Source organism: Lepisosteus platostomus, chromosome 3 (genome assembly GCF_059453375.1).
Source record: "Lepisosteus platostomus isolate fLepPlt1 chromosome 3, fLepPlt1.hap1, whole genome shotgun sequence".
Classification (NCBI taxonomy): Eukaryota; Metazoa; Chordata; class Actinopteri; order Semionotiformes; family Lepisosteidae; genus Lepisosteus; species Lepisosteus platostomus.
The window spans coordinates 50,617,504-50,636,143 of NC_142613.1; the positions used below are offsets into that span (position 1 = coordinate 50,617,504).

General features: G+C 50.8%; 1 protein-coding gene across 1 annotated transcript in view; it reads right to left on the reverse strand.

Moving 5' to 3' along the window:
• The window catches only part of mdga1 (MAM domain containing glycosylphosphatidylinositol anchor 1), a 176,778-nt gene that overhangs the window by 136,248 nt on the left and 21,890 nt on the right, over positions 1 to 18,640 (reverse strand). Inside the window, exon 3 of the mRNA XM_088625959.1 lies at positions 6,620 to 6,759. Within this exon, the coding sequence (XP_088482085.1) occupies positions 6,620 to 6,759 (140 nt within the window). The remainder of the gene's footprint in view (positions 1 to 6,619; positions 6,760 to 18,640) is intronic.

The window sequence follows — 18,640 nt, forward strand, 5'->3', positions numbered from 1 at the left end:
TGCCTGACACTCTCTCACACTGTCTGGTCTACACACTGTACACCGGTCCTGACCTGCTGCCTGACACTCTCTCACACTGTCTGGTCTACACACTGTACACAGGTCCTGACCTGCTGCCTGACACTCTCACACTGTCGGGTCTACACACTGTACACTGGTCCTGACCTGCTGCCTGACACTCTCTCACACTGTCAGGTCTACACACTGTACACCAGTCCTGACCTGCTGCCTGACACTCTCTCACTGTCTGGTCTGACAGTGTTCACAGTGTACACTGTACACCGACCATGGGCGTGACACTAAGTCAGAACAATGCTCAGGGTCTGCTGGAGGTTTTTGAGCTCCTCGTGTGCTGATCTGAGTTTTGTGCTCACATTTCTCTCAGTCACACACCTACAGATAATGATCTGTGCACCAACAGACATGCGGTCTTCCTCTCACAGAGGCAGGCCAAAGTGAAAGTCCACACACAGAGCAACCCAAGGCTGATATCCTTTCTTCCCAAACTTCTGTTTGGGGAATAATCTGCCATGTACCGTTACACATGTGTTGGTTTCCCTTCTTTAAGGGAAGACTTAGAACTCACAGTTCAAAACAGTCTGAAATGCAGTCCCTTCATTTTCAATATCCACTTGATTTAGACCCAAATCTGGACATGAGGTAGGACACACCTAGGAAAGGACACATCCTGGACCGGACACCAGTCTATCACAGGACACACACACTGAATAGGACACCACTCCATCACAGGAAACACAAGCACACTGGACAGGACATTTGTCCATCACAGGGAACACACACACCCTGTACAGCACACCAGTCCATCACAGGAAACACCCTGTAGAGGATGCCAGTCCATTACAGCATTCACACCTTGGACAGGACATCAGTCCATCACAGGACACACACACACCCTGTACAGGACACCAGTCCATTACAGCATACACACCCTGGACAGGACAGCAGTCCATCAGAGGACACACACACAACCTGGACAGGATGCCAGACCATCACACTGTTTCAGGCACAAAGGCCTGAACAACACCAACGTAGGATTAACGCCATTGTTACTGAAGCGCACAGCTCAATCGAAACTGCCTTGTCAGGAGCATAAGACCAAGAGGAGCTGGGCAGCTTGTTCCATACTCCCACACCCCTTTGTGTACAGAAATGCCTCCTATTTTAAATAAAACTAATTGATAGAGCCAGGTGGCCATGTAGGAGCTGAAAGACCCACAGACCCACAGCACAACCTCTATATGCCTCTGTTGTCACACATGCCTCTTACTGTCCCAAACAGCTTCCCACACTGTCCCAGAGTCACTGTGGTGATTCGTCTGGACAGAGGGAGGCAGAGTACTAGTGCTGTTCACTAATACAGAGAGAGAGAGGACAGCAGGGTGAGGAAGAGACAGGGATCAGGTTCCTGCTCTATGCAGATAACCTGGTCCTGCTGTTCCCCACAGGACAGGGGCTGCAGCAGAGCCTGGCACTGCTGGAGCAGTACTGTCAGACCTGGGCACTGCCAGCCCATCTGGACCCAGAACAGGGGCTGCAGAAGCAGTACTGTCAGACCTGGGCACTGACAGTCAATCTAGACAAGACCAGAAGAAAGCCGGATCTCAGGAAACAGATATCACTTCACTGAGAACACTGCCCATCTGCACTGCACACACACTCAGCCATGGTGTTAAAGACGATTTTAATCATGGAAAAGAACAAGATCCACAGATCCTTTAACTACCAACTACCTGATGGGCTAGACTTTTGTCCACTTTCTTATGTCCAACTTATGTCCGACGCTAATGTATAAATTCTGAATTCTGATGAAAAGTGGGGATTAATCCCTGTGCGCAGTCAATGTGTAATAATGTTCAGCTGTTCACTATAAAACTGAACCTGAAATGATGCTTTAGAACAATTCAGTAACACTGTCCAGCTGTTCATACGGTATGGCAGCTGGCAGGAACATTGAACAGCTGATCAATATCATAGGTTTACTGCACACAGGCATTAATCACCAATTTTCAACTTGGCAAAGGTGTAATTTTCAATTTACACATTAATGTCTTTCAATTTAAAGGCAGTTGTAAAAAGCTGTGTTTCCAGCACAGTCATGTGGTGGTCATAGCGAACACAGCCAGATTTCTCAGACTACAAGAAACACACTGTAGCTCTGCAAAGAGCTGAGAAAATCCTCTGCATACAAAGACACACCTCACACAATGCCTGCAGGGCAGAACTAAGCTCCTATCCTCCCTAATACGTACAGAGAAGCAGTTAAGTCCTGGCTGAACCTGAGAAACAGTGACCAGAACTCCTCCCACCACAAGGCCCTGCTGAGCCCAGAGCTGAGCCCAGAGAAGAGCCCCCTCAGCCAGCTGGTCCTGAGGCTCACTGACACCAGCCAGCCTCAGGACAGCACTGCTAGAGCAACACGAATCAAAATCAACCACATCACAACACAAACCACACAACACTACCTCACCCACTGGGACACACACACACAACACGAACTGCAATCCTACAGATTTCTTACCAGATAAATACAGTATTTGGAACATTTGACGAGGATGAGCCTTGTCAGTACCTGGATGGGAGACCTCCTGGGAAAAACTTAGGTTGCTGCTGGAAGAGGTGTTAGTGGGGCCAGCAGGGGGCGCTCACCCTGCAGTCCACGTGGGTCCTAATGCCCCAGTATAGTGAGGCGGACACTATACTGTAAACAGGCACCGTCTTTCGGATGAGATGTAAAACCGAGGTCCTGACTCTCTGTGTTGGTTAAAAATCCCAGGGCGTTTCTTAAAAAGAGTAGGGGTGTAACCCCGGCGTCCTGGCCAAATTTCCCATTGGCCCTTACCAATCATGGCCTCCTAATAATCCCCCTCTATGAATTGGCTTCATCACTCTGCTCTCCTCCCCACTGAGAGCTGGTGTGTGGTGAGCGTTCTGGCGCACTATGGCTGCCGTCACATCATCCAGGTGGGGCTGCACATTGGTGGTGGTGGAGGGGAGTCCCCATTACCTGTAAAGCGCTTTGAGTGGAGTGTCCATAAGCGCTATATAAGTGTAAGCAATTATTATTATTATTATAAGAAACAGCAAAGAGAAAAGAGCCTGAAGAAGTACAGGCTCAGTGTCCACAATCTGGGGGACACAGGCAGGCCTGGCTGCCCAGAGAGGACAGGCTCAGTGACCACAGCCTGGACCCAGAAACTGGTCACACGCTGTCCAGAGAGCCACCGGACTGAACTGGACTGGTACGTTCCTGACCTGAAACTAATCTGTTCCCTTCACTGGAGATTTCACATAGTCTAAAAGATATTTCAATGGTTAATATATGCATCATTTACTGAGGGTGTCCTTTCCTACTTGCCTATAAAGAAGCCCGAGTCTGAATTTGACTCTGATTGCAGCCCATTCACAGTGAGATCACGAACAGCTCATTTTTTACGTTCCTGTAGAGTCATGTTCCAAAAAGCTTTTAGCAAAGCTTGAAATTCAAGAAGCATTAGCTTGTCTGCAGTCGACCTGGAGAGTTTTTTTTTTTCAGATTCAAGCTCCTGAGCTCTGATTCCCACTCCAGAGCCCCTCTGACCTCTGACGTCTGACCCGGGAATGAGGCAGCGAGAGTCAACTGGCTGCAGCCTGGCTGAAACAGTTCAGAGCTCACTCCCAGCATCCCTCCCTCGTATCTACATGACCTGCCATCATCTCACTCCCCGATTGACTGTCTGACTGTACAACACATCGGTTAATTGATCAGCAGACCGACTGACTGGTCGATTGGTTTATCAATTAATTAATTAAATGATTAATCAATTAATTTGTTGTTTACTAATGGCAGCATGACCGATTGGCTTACTGAGTTATTAATTGATTAATTGACTCAGACTGACTACCTGTTTGATTGACTGATCGACAGATTACTGACCGACCGCTATACTGATTGATCGACAGATTGACTTCAGAAAGCCTGGGAGGGACTCTTCTGAGCCAGCTTCTCAGCAATGTTCCTGAGACAGGGCTCGTATAACCAGGATGTCAGTACTGTCTAACTGCTCCAGTGACTGAACGCCCATCAATTCTCAAGTAAGGACCATTTTAAACACACGAGAATTAAGCTGTTATTCTAAACGGGAATGTGTGTGATAAAAAGCTGATTCATGGAAGTAATTGAATACTTGTTTGTCCGCTTCAGGTTTCTGAATGCTGATATTGGTGCTTTGAGACCACATTTAGGCTGACTAACACTTAGCAGCAAATCGCTGTCAGTGCCTTTAACACTGTCAGTTCCTGAGATCTCTGTGTGACCGATCAGCCGCCTGCACCATGACACGCTTATTTTGTATTTACTCATCTTGGTTTTATAGCACATTTTATTACGGGTAATAACATTGTACCTTGTATTATTTTAACTGTTCACTGCTCGCTGATTGTTCTGATTGACTGATTCCTTGATGCCTTAAAATGATTCTGACCCAATGTCTCATGCAATTCATCTCCCCAGAAGAACCCACTTATCCTAGGTTGCTCTCTGTTGATTCAGGGTCTGGCAAGTGTGGGGTCACCCCAAGATTAGAGGTGCTTCAGAGTGATGCACATCATCCCCAGAGCAAGGCTCCAGACCCAGTGCCCTCTCACTCTCCGACCAGTACCAGAACTCTGGGCCCAGTGCCCTCTCACTCCCTGACCGGTACCAGAACTCTGGGCCCAGTGCCCTCTCACTCCCTCACCGGTACCAGAACTCTGGGCCCAGTGCCCTCTCACTCCCTCACCGGTACCAGAACTCTGGGCCCAGTGCCCTCTCTCTCCCTGACCAGTACCAGAACTCTGAGCCCAGTGCCCTCTCACTTCCCGACCAGTACCAGAACTCTGGGCCCAGTGCCCTCTCTCTCCCCGAACAGTACCAGAACTCTGGGCCCAGTGCCCTCTCACTTCCAGACCAGTACCAGAACTCTGGGCCCAGTGCCCTCTCACTCTCTCACCAGTACCAGAACTCTGGGCCCAGTGCCCTCTCTCTCCCCGACCGGTACCAGAACTCTGGGCCCAGTGCCCTCTCACTTCCAGACCAGTACCAGAACTCTGGGCCCAGTTCCCTCTCACTCCCTCACCGGTACCAGAACTCTGTGCCCAGTGCCCTCTCTCTCCCCGACCAGGGAATGTCAGTGTGACTGACAGGCTGAGAAGTGGGATTTGACTGCAAGTGATTTCAGACGATTCCGACAGGCTGTGTAAGAGCTGGATACTTTATGACGCATTGTGTACCAGGGGACACAAGTGCTCAAAATCCTCAAAGACACTGACAAAGTCAACCTAGCAGACTTCTTCAGCATCAACAGTGAAACGCCAACCACAGGACGCAAGTGGAAACAGTTCTTGGTTTTATACAGGTGGGTGCGTTACTTTCTCATGAAGGGCAGTGGGAGTGTAGGACAGGTTATGTTGGCACCCGGCCATATTGATAAAGCTGACATCCTGGCTTCTTTCGAGAAAGAGGTGGATGAGATCCTGGAATCAAATAACTACCAAACAGGCCAGAGTGGCTCCTCTCGTTTGTGATCTGTCTTGTGTTTAATGTTCATACTTCTATTTATTCAGCCACTGGGCCACAGGACAGCCTCACTGTACAGCACCTGCTGACTCACTTTAGCCAGGACCCTAGGTCTGACACCCCTACTCTTACGAATAGCCCGGGGGTCTTTATGGGTGTAGTGCCTCACCCAGAGATCAGCACCTACAGCACCGCAGTCACCACGCTGGGGCATGGTTTGGGACATTGCAGTCCAGAGGGTCAGGGTCAGGGCCAGCTTCTGGTCCTCCATCACTAATCGGTGTGTGATGGGAGACCAGTAAGAAAAAACAGCTTGCCGCTGGTGGACCAGTAAGTCACCAGCTTGGCTTGGGGCACTGTGAGCAGGACTGCCTGGCAGACTGGTATACTCTCCTGGGAGCCTGCACTTGTCCAGGCTGTGCCAGGCCCCGTGTGGGCTCTGTGAAGTGGACGATGGCTCCGATGGCCTGATTCTGCCTTTGCTTGCACGTGGCTCTCAGCACTGCCCCCAGCCGACTAACACAGCCCCCGAGGCCACACAGGAACCAGATCACGATAACAATAACCAACAGCCTGTTCCCCATGGACAGAAAACCCCATTTTCATTTTAACACACGTGTGAAAGCTGACCCACAGTCTGGAGCTTCTCCTTATAAAGCACTGCCCTCAGAGCCACTGTCCTGGAGACCCAGCTCTGCTGGGGTTCAGAGCTCCAATCCCTTAATATTTCCATTCTGGAGAGGAAAGTATTACAGTTCCAAACTAAATTGCATCCCCCTAATATTTCCCTGTACAATCGCTCACAGTAATCTGCAGGATTTTACCTTTCACTAAATCAGCTCTGTGGCTTTTCAGCCTTTGTCTGAGTGCTCAGCGTTACCCTACAAACATGCAGCCCTCACAATGTAACAGTAATCCATCTACCCCTCACCCTCACGTTGAAATCACTCCAGTGATTGGTACCTGCCTCCACCCAGCACTGTCCCTCCTGCAGGGGCCAGCAGTGGACAAGAGCTTTGTTAGGGGGTCTCAGTGGCTGTCAGTGATAGGGGTGTCGGGGGGTACCTGCGGCCGGGGGTGCCCTTTGACCAGACACTGCAGCACCAGCATGTCTCCTTCACGGATGGTGTAGATCCTCTCACTCATGTTGTCGTCCTTCACCACACACGCCTGCCCCGAGTGCACAATCTGAGCGTTGGCCGGAGCTGGGAGAGAGAGAGAGAACGGGAAAGAGTCAGCTGGTCCTGTTGATCACCCCGAATAATCCACCGCCCTCTCAGCACTGCTCCAACACTGCTCCAGCACCTCTACCAGGACTACTGGGAATAAGCAAAACAAACAGTCCACACATTAACAAGACAGGTTCAGTGACCACAGCCTGGACACAGGAACTGGACACAGACAGACCTGGCTGTCCAGCAAGTATAGGCTAGGTGACCACAGCCTGGACACAGGAACTGGACACAGACAGACCTGGCTGTCCAGCAAGTATAGGCTAGGTGACCACAGCCTGGACACAGGAACTGGACACAGACAGACCTGGCTGTCCAGCAAGTATAGGCTAGGTGACCACAGCCTGGCCATAGAAACTGGACACAGATTGACCTGGCTGTCCAAAGTGTACAGGCTCAGTGACCACAGCCTGGACACAGGAACTGGACACAGACAGACCTGGCTGTCCGGCACGTATAGGCTAGGTGACCACAGCCTGGACACAGGAACTGGACACAGACAGAGCTGGGAACCCAAAGATGCTTGCACTAACAATACAGTGTATTAAAAGCATCAGAGACACCTTTCACCCTGTGTGCCAGAGCCCCCACATTCCCACCACACAGGCTGTCCAGGGGCACAGGGCACTGGGAGCTGAGCTGGGCCGGGGCTCCTGAGTGCTGGTCAGTATGCTGTGATAGGGACACAGAAAGGGCTTGTGCTGAAACAGATCTGTCTCGCTGTTAAAGATGTGGAGAAAGCCAGCAGTGAAAACCGCCCCCCTTCTCAGCAAGATGAAAGCTGAGTCTCTTTATGGAACGAGTCCTGTCTATCGACCTACAGAAAGACGAAACCTGCCTGTAGTGAAAGACAAGCTCTCCGGTCGAAGACCAGGAGACCCTGTCAGAGGCCAGGCTCTGAGGCACGCGAGATCGGGTTTCACAATCGAACTGAGCCGTCCTGTCAAGGTGAACCTGTCCAGCACTGCAGAGATCAGACTGAGATGATGTCCCGTTCGTCCCCAACTTACAGACAGGTGAATCTGTCTACTGAATCTGCTCCCTGGAAACACTGCTCCGACAGTACTCCAAGAAGACAAGGGCACAGACACAGCGCTACAGTGCAGACTGACCAACACACATACCACTACAGCACAGATCTACACACACACACTAATAATCAATAATAATAATTGTTTACATTTATATAGTGCTTTTCTGGATACTCCACTCAAAGCGCTTTACAGGTAATGGGGACTCCCCTCCACCACCACCAATGTGCAGCCCCACCTGGATGATGCGACGGCAGCCATAGTGCGCCAGAACGCTCCCCACACACCAGCTCTCAGTGGGGAGGAGAGCAGAGTAATGTAGCCAATTCATAGATGGGGATTATTAGGAGGCCATGATTGGTAAAGGTCAATGGGAAATTTGGCCAGGACGCCGGGGTTACACCCCTACTCTTTTCGAGAAACGCCCTGGGATTTTTAATGGCCACAGAGAGTCAGGACCTCAGTTTTACATCTCATCGGAAGGATGATGTGCTACTACAGCACAGACCAACACACACACACTGCTACAGCACAGACCAACATACACACACTGCTAGAGCCCAGACTGACCAACATACACACACTGCTACAGCACAGATCTACACACACACACATACACAAACACACACTACCACAGCACAGACAGACTAACACACACACACTGCTACAGCACAGACCAACACACACACTGCTACAGCACAGATCTACACACACACTGCTACAGAACAGACCGACACACACACACACACTACTACAACACAGACCAACACACACTGCGTCACGCACATACACACCATCAGACACACGGGATCCTCCCACACACCACACACCCCCAGTCACATGCCAGCTTCATGACAGCTGTGTTCTGGTTCTGGTCCAGAGGGGCCAGCGGTGACAGAGGATGTAAGGATCAGAGATTGTTATCGATCAGCAGGAAACAGCTCTCAGCGGCAGCATTATGACTCCAGCAGCATGAACAGAGTGCTGCATGCTGGATTAATCAGAGCCTCGTTAAGACAGTTTATTAGCACATTACAGCACATCCTCCAGCTTCCATGATGCCGTTGAATCAGTGCAGCACATCCACACACAAGAGTCAGGGCCTCTCTGGAAACAGGGCTCTGAGAGGGTCCCCTTCCTGCCCTTCCTCAGGGGGGGGCGCTTTTCTTGAAACCTCATCCTTGTATAGCACCGCTGTGAACCCCACTCTGGCCCTGCAAGGGCTCTGCAAGCCCGAGTCAGGTCCGCACACAGATCTCCGTTTCTCCCTGTGTGTTGCATCAGAGCAGAGATGGGAAACTGGGACACACTTCAGCACTGCAGCCCACCAGGGCAGTTTGGATTCCAGCAGACTGTTTCTGGACAGATTGCAGTGAGCCAGCACAGCAGACCACTGCATCCGGCACAAGATGTGTCCCAGGCACAGAGGAACACAAGACGTCTCCCTGGCACAAAGGCACATGGGACATCTCCCTGGCACAGAGACAGGACCTGGGCAATTTCCAGCTCACAGCAGGAGTAACTCCAATGCGTATAGAGTTCCTCTGGGTGCGCATCAAACAGAGTCACCTATTACTGCCCGAACACGACAGAATCTCGCAAAGGAAATGACATCACCTCTCCCAGAGGCCCTGGGCAGCGCGGCTTTGTAGTCCAGCTAGTTGAGTGGCCTCTCAAGAGCTGCAGAGGGGAGCACTGAGGGGAAATTTAAGGTGAGGAAGTGAGGGGTTGAGAGGAGAGACATCGGAGTGTTCGATTATTTTGGTGTATTCCAGCCATGTACAGAGAGCAAGTGGCAGGGATGCAGGAAGCACTACCTGTCTGGAATCAGATTATCCTCCTGTCTCAAATGTTGTATTAAACAAAACCCTATTACCAGACTAGCACAGCACGAATGAGCAGCACCTGTTACAATCCAGGAGCAGAGTTGAATGCAGGGTAGGTTTACCCAATATTCAAGCACTAGCAGAACTAGGTCTCCTGCCGACAGCAACCAGGACTGTCTTCTAATAATAGAGCTAATCTCAGGCGAGCACAGACAGATGACAGAGAGGCTCCTGCTCGGCCCTCCTGCTCCACAGGGGAGGCAGGATAAATGTGTTAACTGAAGCCATGAGCAAGCATCACGAAGAGGCTTTCAACAGGTCCAAACGAGCCCCGCTAAACATCAATACAGTACATCCACTAACACAATTAATCCACCCAGCAGCACAATCCACCCATTTACCCAGTCCACCAGTCCACTCCACTAACCTCATCCATCCATCCGTCAATCCACCCGTCCAATCCACAAACTCAATATATCCATCTACCATCCCAATACACCCATCCAGTAACCCAATCTACTCGACTAACAACCGAATCCACCCATCCACTAATCTAATCTACTCCTCTAACAACCTAAACCAACCATCCATTGACCCAATCCATCCGTTCAACCATCAACCCACCAATCCAATCCACTAACCTCATATACCCACCCATCCATCAATCCACCAACCCAATCCACTTATCTACCAACCCAATCTACCCATCCACTTACCCAACCCACCAACTCAATCCACCAGCCCATTCATCTACCCACTCATAAACCCACACCACCAATCAACACAAACCACCAACCCAACCCACTCCTCTACCAACTCAATACACCCATCCACTTACCGAATCCACCAACTCATCAACCCAAACCCCCAACCCCATCCACTCCTCTACCAACTCAATACACCCATCCACTTACCAAATCCACCAACTCATCAACCCAAACCACCAACCTAACCCACTCCTCTACCAACTCATTACACCCATCCACTTACCCAATCCACCAACTCATCAACCCAAACCACCAACCCAACCCACTCCTCTACCAACTCAATCCACCCACCCACTTACCCAATCCACCAACTCATCAACCCAAACCACCAACCTAACCCACTCCTCTACCAACTCATTACACCCATCCACTTACCCAATCCACCAACTCATCAACCCAAACCACCAACCCAACCCACTCCTCTACCAACTCAATCCACCCACCCACTTACCCAATCCACCAACTCATCAACCCAAACCACCAACCCAACCCACTCCTCTACCAACTCAATCCACCCACCCACTTACCCAATCCACCAACTCATCAACCCAAACCACCAACCCAACCCACTCCTCTACCAACTCAATACACCCACCCACTTACCCAATCCACCAACTCATCAACCCAAACCCCCAACCCCATCCACTCCTCTACCAACTCAATTCACCCACCCACTTACCCAAACCCCCAACCCCATCCACTCCTCTACCAACTCAATACACCCACCCACTTACCCAATCCACCAACTCATCAACCCAAACCACCAACCCCATCCACTCCTCTACCAACTCAATCCACCCACCCACTTACCCAATCCACCAACTCATCAACCCAAACCACCAACCCAACCCATTCCTCTACCAACTCAATACACCCATCCACTTACCCAATCCACCCATCCTTCGCCCTCCCTCCCATACTGTTGCAGACAGAAGTCCTGCCAGGGGACTTCAGAGGCACAGACATCACAAACCCAGTCCAAGCGTGATCCGAGTGCTGTACAAACATTTCCAGCATCGCAATGCATCCAGAAAGCAAACTGAGGTGATGTGTTTCTCCATATGTCTCATGCGCTTGGCTGGTGCTGGGGATACTCATCACACAGGCCCAGCATGCCTGCAAGCCCCGCGGCCCCCAGACTGCATCATCATCGTAACGGTACAGCAGGAGAGGAGCTCGCTGGCGCACCACAGCAGGGGGCACCGGAGACAAGACTGACACACGTCGCCATCTCCCCCTGCTCCATGCATTTTTAACCAGCTACAGCTATTTAAAATTTTAATTTTGGCATGAATTTTGCAGCAGCCAACGGGCGCCACCACAGTGTGCAAGACAGAACATCCCACCGTTGGGATCGCAGTGCGAGAGACAGGCAGGCAGAGAGGAGAAGAGATGGATCTAGAGGAGTGGTGAAGGACTGGAGAGTGCCTTGTGATCAGTAACCTGGAGCAGGTATTCTGCAGTATCATGAACTGCACACAGTTCACACTGGTCTATCAGTATCATGACCGAGCAAAGACATTTGTAAGGATCTTATTTTGATTTTCCATCTGCTTTTAATGCAATACAGACACTGCTGCTTGCATGGAAACTCTCAAAGATCTTCAGTTTAATGGGGCGGTGCTGTGGCTCTGTGGCTAAGGATCTGCGCCTCTGGCTGGAAGGTTGTCGGTTCGGCTGACCCTGCGCTCGGACCCTTCTCTCCCTGTCTGTGTGTCTCATGAAGAGCAAGTTGGGGTATGTGAAAAGACAAATTCTTAATACAAGAAGTTCTATATGGTCAATAAAGTAAACTGATCTTATCTTAAACAGTAACTTGATAGGATGGGTCACTGACTTCTTAACAAACAGGTCTGAACTGCTCAAGTGGGGGAAATAGTTATCTGACCTTCACTACATTTCCACTGGATCACCGCAGGGCTGTGTCTTTTTCCCCTGCTGTTCATTTTGTGCTCTAATGATTGCAAGAGCAAACACACACAGACAGACAGACAGACAGACAGACAGACAGACATCTCATTACATTTGCTGAAGACACAGCCCTGGTCAGCGTATTACAGGACCCCGAAAATCATCATGGGACCATTCTAAACGAGTTTACTAGGTGGTGTGATGAGTTCTCTCTGAAGTCAAGTGCCTTGAAAACAAAGGAACTGGTCACTGATTTTAGGGAAAAGCAACACCCCTCCAATCTACAGTAATTGTCAGTCAGGCTGTAAACATTATCAATAACTACAAGTACTCAGGGCTGGACACAGAAAAAAACCTGAGATAGGACAAAAATGACACCATTTATAAAAAAGGACAACTTAGACTACTTTTTTCTGAGGAAACTCAACCATTTCAAGGTAGAGAGAACTATTTTACAACTTTTCTGTAAGCCATTAATAGAAAGTATAAAATACTGTCTCACTTACTGGTTTGGTAACTTCAGGACTGTTGATTGTAATAGGTTGAGAAAATTAGTGAAAATAAGTAGCAAAATAATTAGATCCAATCAACTTAAATACCCTCCACAAACAGAATGCTGTAAAGAAGGCCGAGAGCAGTATGGAGTGTGTGTCTCACCCCCTCCATATTCAATTTACACTACTCTCATCTGGGAGACGCCTCTGTGTCTCCAGGTGTAAATGTATCAGACTCTGGATATCTTTCATCCCCACTGCAATACCTCTCTTCTCTCTGATCTCTTTTAACACTATTGTCTCTGTCGTTGAAGCTTGTCTTCCTTGTCGTAGTATTGTATTGGACTGTACCGTAAAACACATTTCCCCCAGAGGATAATAAAGCTTGAATTGAAAGCGAATTGAATTGAATACCCCAATACTGACCTTCCCAGAGAGAAATCATCTGGGGCAGATGTCCTGCAGTATCATGAATACACAAACACCTTTATCACTGAGCAGTGTCCTGAGTAAAAGTTAGATCACCTTCATACTACACTGCCGCACACCCAATCACATATACACCCTACACACACTTATAAACATTGTTTCCACCAAAAAAAAACACAGAACAGTATTGACCTACGTTATTGATTTCAAAAAAGGCATCTGACTCAATTTGGCACAAAGGGCTATTTTGCAAACCTCTTCAAAGTGGCGTAGGAGGTAAAGTTTATGATGTAATTAAGTCAATTTACTCAGAGAATAAGTACAGTGAAAATCGAAATCAAAAGGACAGAATTCTTCACTCAGGGTCAAGGGGTGAGGCAGGGCTGCAGTCTGAGCCCAACACTGTTCAATATCTATAACAGTGAGCTAACAGAGATATTGGAACAGTCTGCAGCACTTGGTCTCACACTGTTCAGTATCTCTATCAGTAAGAAAGCAGAGATATTGGAACAGTCTGCAGCTCTTGGTCCCACACTGTTCAGTATCTCTATCAGTAAAATAGCAGAAATGCTGGATCAGTCTGCAGCTCCAGCATTTCTGCTCCAGCAACGAGCACAAGGCAGGGTGTAGCCAGCAGCCATATCACCCTGCAACTCACAACTGGCAGCCCACTGAAGCTCAGCAAGTGTGAGCCTGGCCAGTACCTGGATGGGAGACCTCCTGGGAAAAACTAAGGTTGCTGCTGGAAGAGGTGTGAGTGGGGCCAGCAGGGGGCGCTCACCCTGTGGTCCATGTGGGTCCTAATGCCCCAGTATAGTGATGGGGACACTATACTGTAAACAGGCGCTGTGCTTCGTATGAGACGTAAAACCGAGGTCCTGACTCTTTGTGGTCATTAAAAATCCCAGGGCGTTTCTTGAAAAGAGTAGGGGTGTAACCCCGGCGTCCTGGCCGAATTTCCTCATCGGCCTTTATCAATCATGGCCTCCTAACAATTCCCCTCTATGAATTGGCTTCATCACTCTGCTCTCCTCCCCACTGAGAGCTGGTGTGTGGTGAGCGTTCTGGCGCACTATGGCTGCCGTCGCATCATCCAGGTGGGGCTGCACATTGGTGGTGGTGGAGGGGAGTCCCCATTACCTGTAAAGCGCTTTGAGTGGAGTGTCCAGAAAAGCGCTATATAAGTGTAAGCAATTATTATTATTAATTATTATTACACCCCGGACGGGGCACCAGGCCATCACAGGGCAAGAGCTATGAATATTTGAATGTCTAATCCAACACTATACGGCAGTGAAGTGTGGGTCCAATCATAGACTAGGATTGCACTAAATGGGACAAACAACCCATAGAAGCCCTGAGCACAGAGGTCTGTGCAGAGAACAACTCCTAATAACAGGGCCGAATTAGGCCAATACCCCTTGCTAATCAATATAGTGAAGAGAGCAATCAAATTGGCTACACCTGAAAAACTGTCCAGAACTCCCATTATCACAAGGCCCTGCTGGGCCCAGAGCTGAGCCCAGAGAAGAGCCCCCTCAGCCAGCTGGTCCTGAGGCTCACTGACACCAGCCAGCCTCAGGACAGCACTGCTAGAGCAACACGAATCAAAATCAATCAAATCACAACACAAACCACACAACACTACCTTACCCACTGGGACACACACAACACAACACAAACTGGAATGCTACAGGACCCTAAACAGACAACACACACCAGCAGAATGTCTGACCAGGGTAAGAAACAGAGCGTGATGCAGCAGAGACTCAGTGAACACAGTTCGCATGCTCTCACTGCCAGCAAGGAGAAACACAGACAGAGATGCACTTTCTGCTGCACTGTAAGAAGTATCCTGGGATTCCAAAAACATTCTTCCCCAAAATAATTAATCTAATTCCCACTCCTGCCAGAATCATAACAGCTTCCAATCCTACTGGGGAAGAAACTCAATAGAGCTGCAGCCCAGTATGTGATCTGCTATCAGAGCCCGAGGAAGAGAGTGAGTCTCTCAAAACAAGTTTTTTTTTTGCACAGGACTGAAAATGCCCAATATGTTTCTGCTAACACTTCTTGCTTAGCCAACACTGGAATTTACTGGCCGTGCGAATTAAGCCCTTCAATTTGAGTTTGACAGGGGTGAAGAGGGTTAGACTAGATGGTTAGGAAGAGATTGAGAAGAGGAGAAAAGAAGAAGATCAAGCTGGATTCTTCCCTCAATCCCAACAGTCTCTTCCCAAGACCGTTCACAGGAGAGCCCTCTGGCAAACGGGCTCAGCAGAGTGTGGTCTCTGGAAAGTGACAGTCTGAGTCAGGCCCTGCACTCACGCCTCAGGTCCAGCGTTGTTATCGCTGTGCTCCAGCAGGGCAGGGCTCCGGATTTACTCATCTGTGTATTTATCCAGCTGCGGGATAGTCATGTCAGACACACAGGCTGTTTGAACAGGGTGCAGACGAGCGGATGAGAAGAGTCCTGGGCAAACACCTCACGGATAACATTCACATAGCTGCCATGCTGTCAGACATCAGAGTACTACTTATCATGATATATAGTATTCCCTGCTCTCTCTTTCTGGGACACTGAAACGCTGTACTCTCTCAGTGGGACTCTGGGACACTGTCCTATCTCAATGGTATACCAGGACACCCGGACACTGGGACACTGTCCTCTCCCACTGAGACATTGGGACACTGTCCTCTCTCAATGGGACACCAGGACACCGGGACACTGTCCTCTCTTACTGCGACACTGTGACGCTGAGACACCAGGACACTGTCCTCCCTCACTAAGACACTGGGACACTGTTCTCTCCACTGGGACACCAGCACACTACTCCTGCGTGTCACTCTGAGCTCTTCTGCACACTGGAACCGGGGAACCTGGTTTAAAGTCTGTCTTGTCCTCCTGTGCGGAACGGCGTAGACTAGTCAGTCGTGGGCTGGGAGGAATTGTGCAGGGTTTCCTCATGAGACCGTTGGCATTTATACAGTCCTTCCAGGGGGCTGCGGTTTCGTGGATTGTGTTTCCTGTTGAATCAGTGCCCTCCACTCTCACCACAACAAAGACACTCTGAGAAGTGCCTCCCACAACTGGATGAACCACCCCTCCCTCCACAGGGCTCGGAGACCACCGACTCGCCTCCCAGCAGCCCCCGCCAGCCCTCCACAGAAACGTCCCACATGTCCGAACGATCTTGGGACTGAGCTTGAACAGTTCCCCGCCCGCAGGGGCAGACCGCAAATTCTTCCCAGCAGACCGCAAATTCTACCCTGCGCTCAGCCCCCCACAGCGCCCAGCTCACGCCAGCAGATCCACCGCCGTCCTGCGTTCAAACTGCGGTTCTGCTTTTGGACCATCACCCTGGGGACTAACAAACACTTTCGCACCCCTGGCTGTCGCAGCTGTCAACAAAGGGTGCTCCAAATTCGTAGCTCCCCGGCCGCTGGCCGCCCGCTCACCCGTCAGTGAGCACTCACGCGTCTCAGGAGGGCTAGCTGGTTACAACAGGCCCAGCCCGGCCCGGTCCAACACGCCCTGGCTCGGCAGTGCCAGGCCCAGGGGTCCAAGATCCCAGTCAGTCAACGGGACCCGGAGGTGAATGGGCACGTGACAGAATCAGGCCTGACCCAGGATCCCGAGGACCTCGAGTGACAGAGGTGCTCTTGTGCTCAGGGCGGGACGGCCTGGTCCTCAAGTCTAAACGAGCCGCAATCGGACTGTCACTGAAGGGGGCGTTCAGTTGTACTGCTCGGTATGGGGTCTGGGGTTGGTAAAGCACAGCTAACGGAGTGGAATGGGGACAGCCAGCCTGCACCGTCGCCATGCGTCCTGCGGCGAGGTGCGGGGGCAGCCACGTGCTCTCCTGCCCTGGCACGGCACACCTGCACAAGTTTGCGTTTCAGGCTCCGCCAGCTTAGTACAATTAATACAGTTCAGGCGTGCGAACGCGTTTATCCAGGAGAAGGCAGCCGCAGCGGTAAACCAGCAGTGGTGATTGGGATTGTTACAGTGCAGGCTGCGGCCTGGGGGGGGGGGAGACGAAGGGAACGAGACTACGCACTACGCACTACACCCTACACCCTACACACTACACACTACACACTACACACTACGCCCTACACACTACACCCTACACCCTACACACTACGCCCTACGCCCTACGCCCTACGCCCTACGCACTACGCCCTACGCCCTACGCACTACACCCTACACACTACGCCCTACGCACTACGCCCTACGCCCTACGCACTACACCCTACACCCTACACACTACGCCCTACGCACTACACCCTACACCCTACACACTACGCCCTACACCCTACACACTACGCCCTACGCCCTACGCACTACACCCTACACCCTACACACTACGCCCTACGCCCTACGCCCTACGCACTACGCACTACGCCCTACGCCCTACGCCCTACGCCCTACGCCCTACGCCCTACACCCTACACCCTACACCCTACACACTACACACTACGCCCTACGCCCTACGCCCTACGCACTACGCACTACGCCCTACGCCCTACGCCCTACGCCCTACGCCCTACGCACTACGCACTACGCCCTACGCACTACGCCTGCACCCTGGGCCTCACCCTCGCCTTCACTACATCAGGGCTCTGGAGCGGTCAGATCTCACAGGTGGCTACAAGGCATTCACCTACCTGAAATACCCCAACTACAGAGCCTTTCTACCTGAGCTACAGACACACAGCACAGGGTACTAAGATCTGTGGAGTGAGCTCAGTGCCCCCAGTCCTTCTGGACAGAGGCCTGCGACCCGACGAGAGCGCTTGTGCAGAACCGAGAGAGACCGAGTGTGGGCCTGGCTCCCAGCCTTCGCTGGGCCCAGTGGCACCAACACCGCAGACCCTGGCCTCTGTCTCAGAAACCAGCCGATCTTTAAACAGCTGGAGTGGTGTGCGCGTCAGAAGCAAGGTGCAACAGGGCATACACAGGGTCCTGAACTGCGGGTGTCCTGGGTCCTCCTTTGAAACTGCGATTTTTAATTTGATTGTGGGTCTCTAGTACCAGTAAGTTTAAGAGTGACTCCTGGCAGGCAGGTGTCTTATCCAGCTCTGTCATCTCCGCAGCTGAGCTGCTCTGACCTGCTGCCAGCCTGACCGCTGGGCACTGACACACACTCCTGGCAGGTGTCCTGTCCAGCTCCTGCTGCCACCCTCTCACCTGTCCGGCTGCGACGCTGGCTCCGCATGGCTGTCCGAGACAGGACAGGGCTCCCAGCCCTCCAGATCCTGGCTCAGATATTGCGTCCTGCCCTGGAAAGAGTCAACCTTGCACCTCCTGCCACTTCTCTCTCTCTCCGATTCAAATTTAGAAAAGCTTTATTGACATGTCTTACGTGAAAAGCTTTGAATATTCAAGAGAA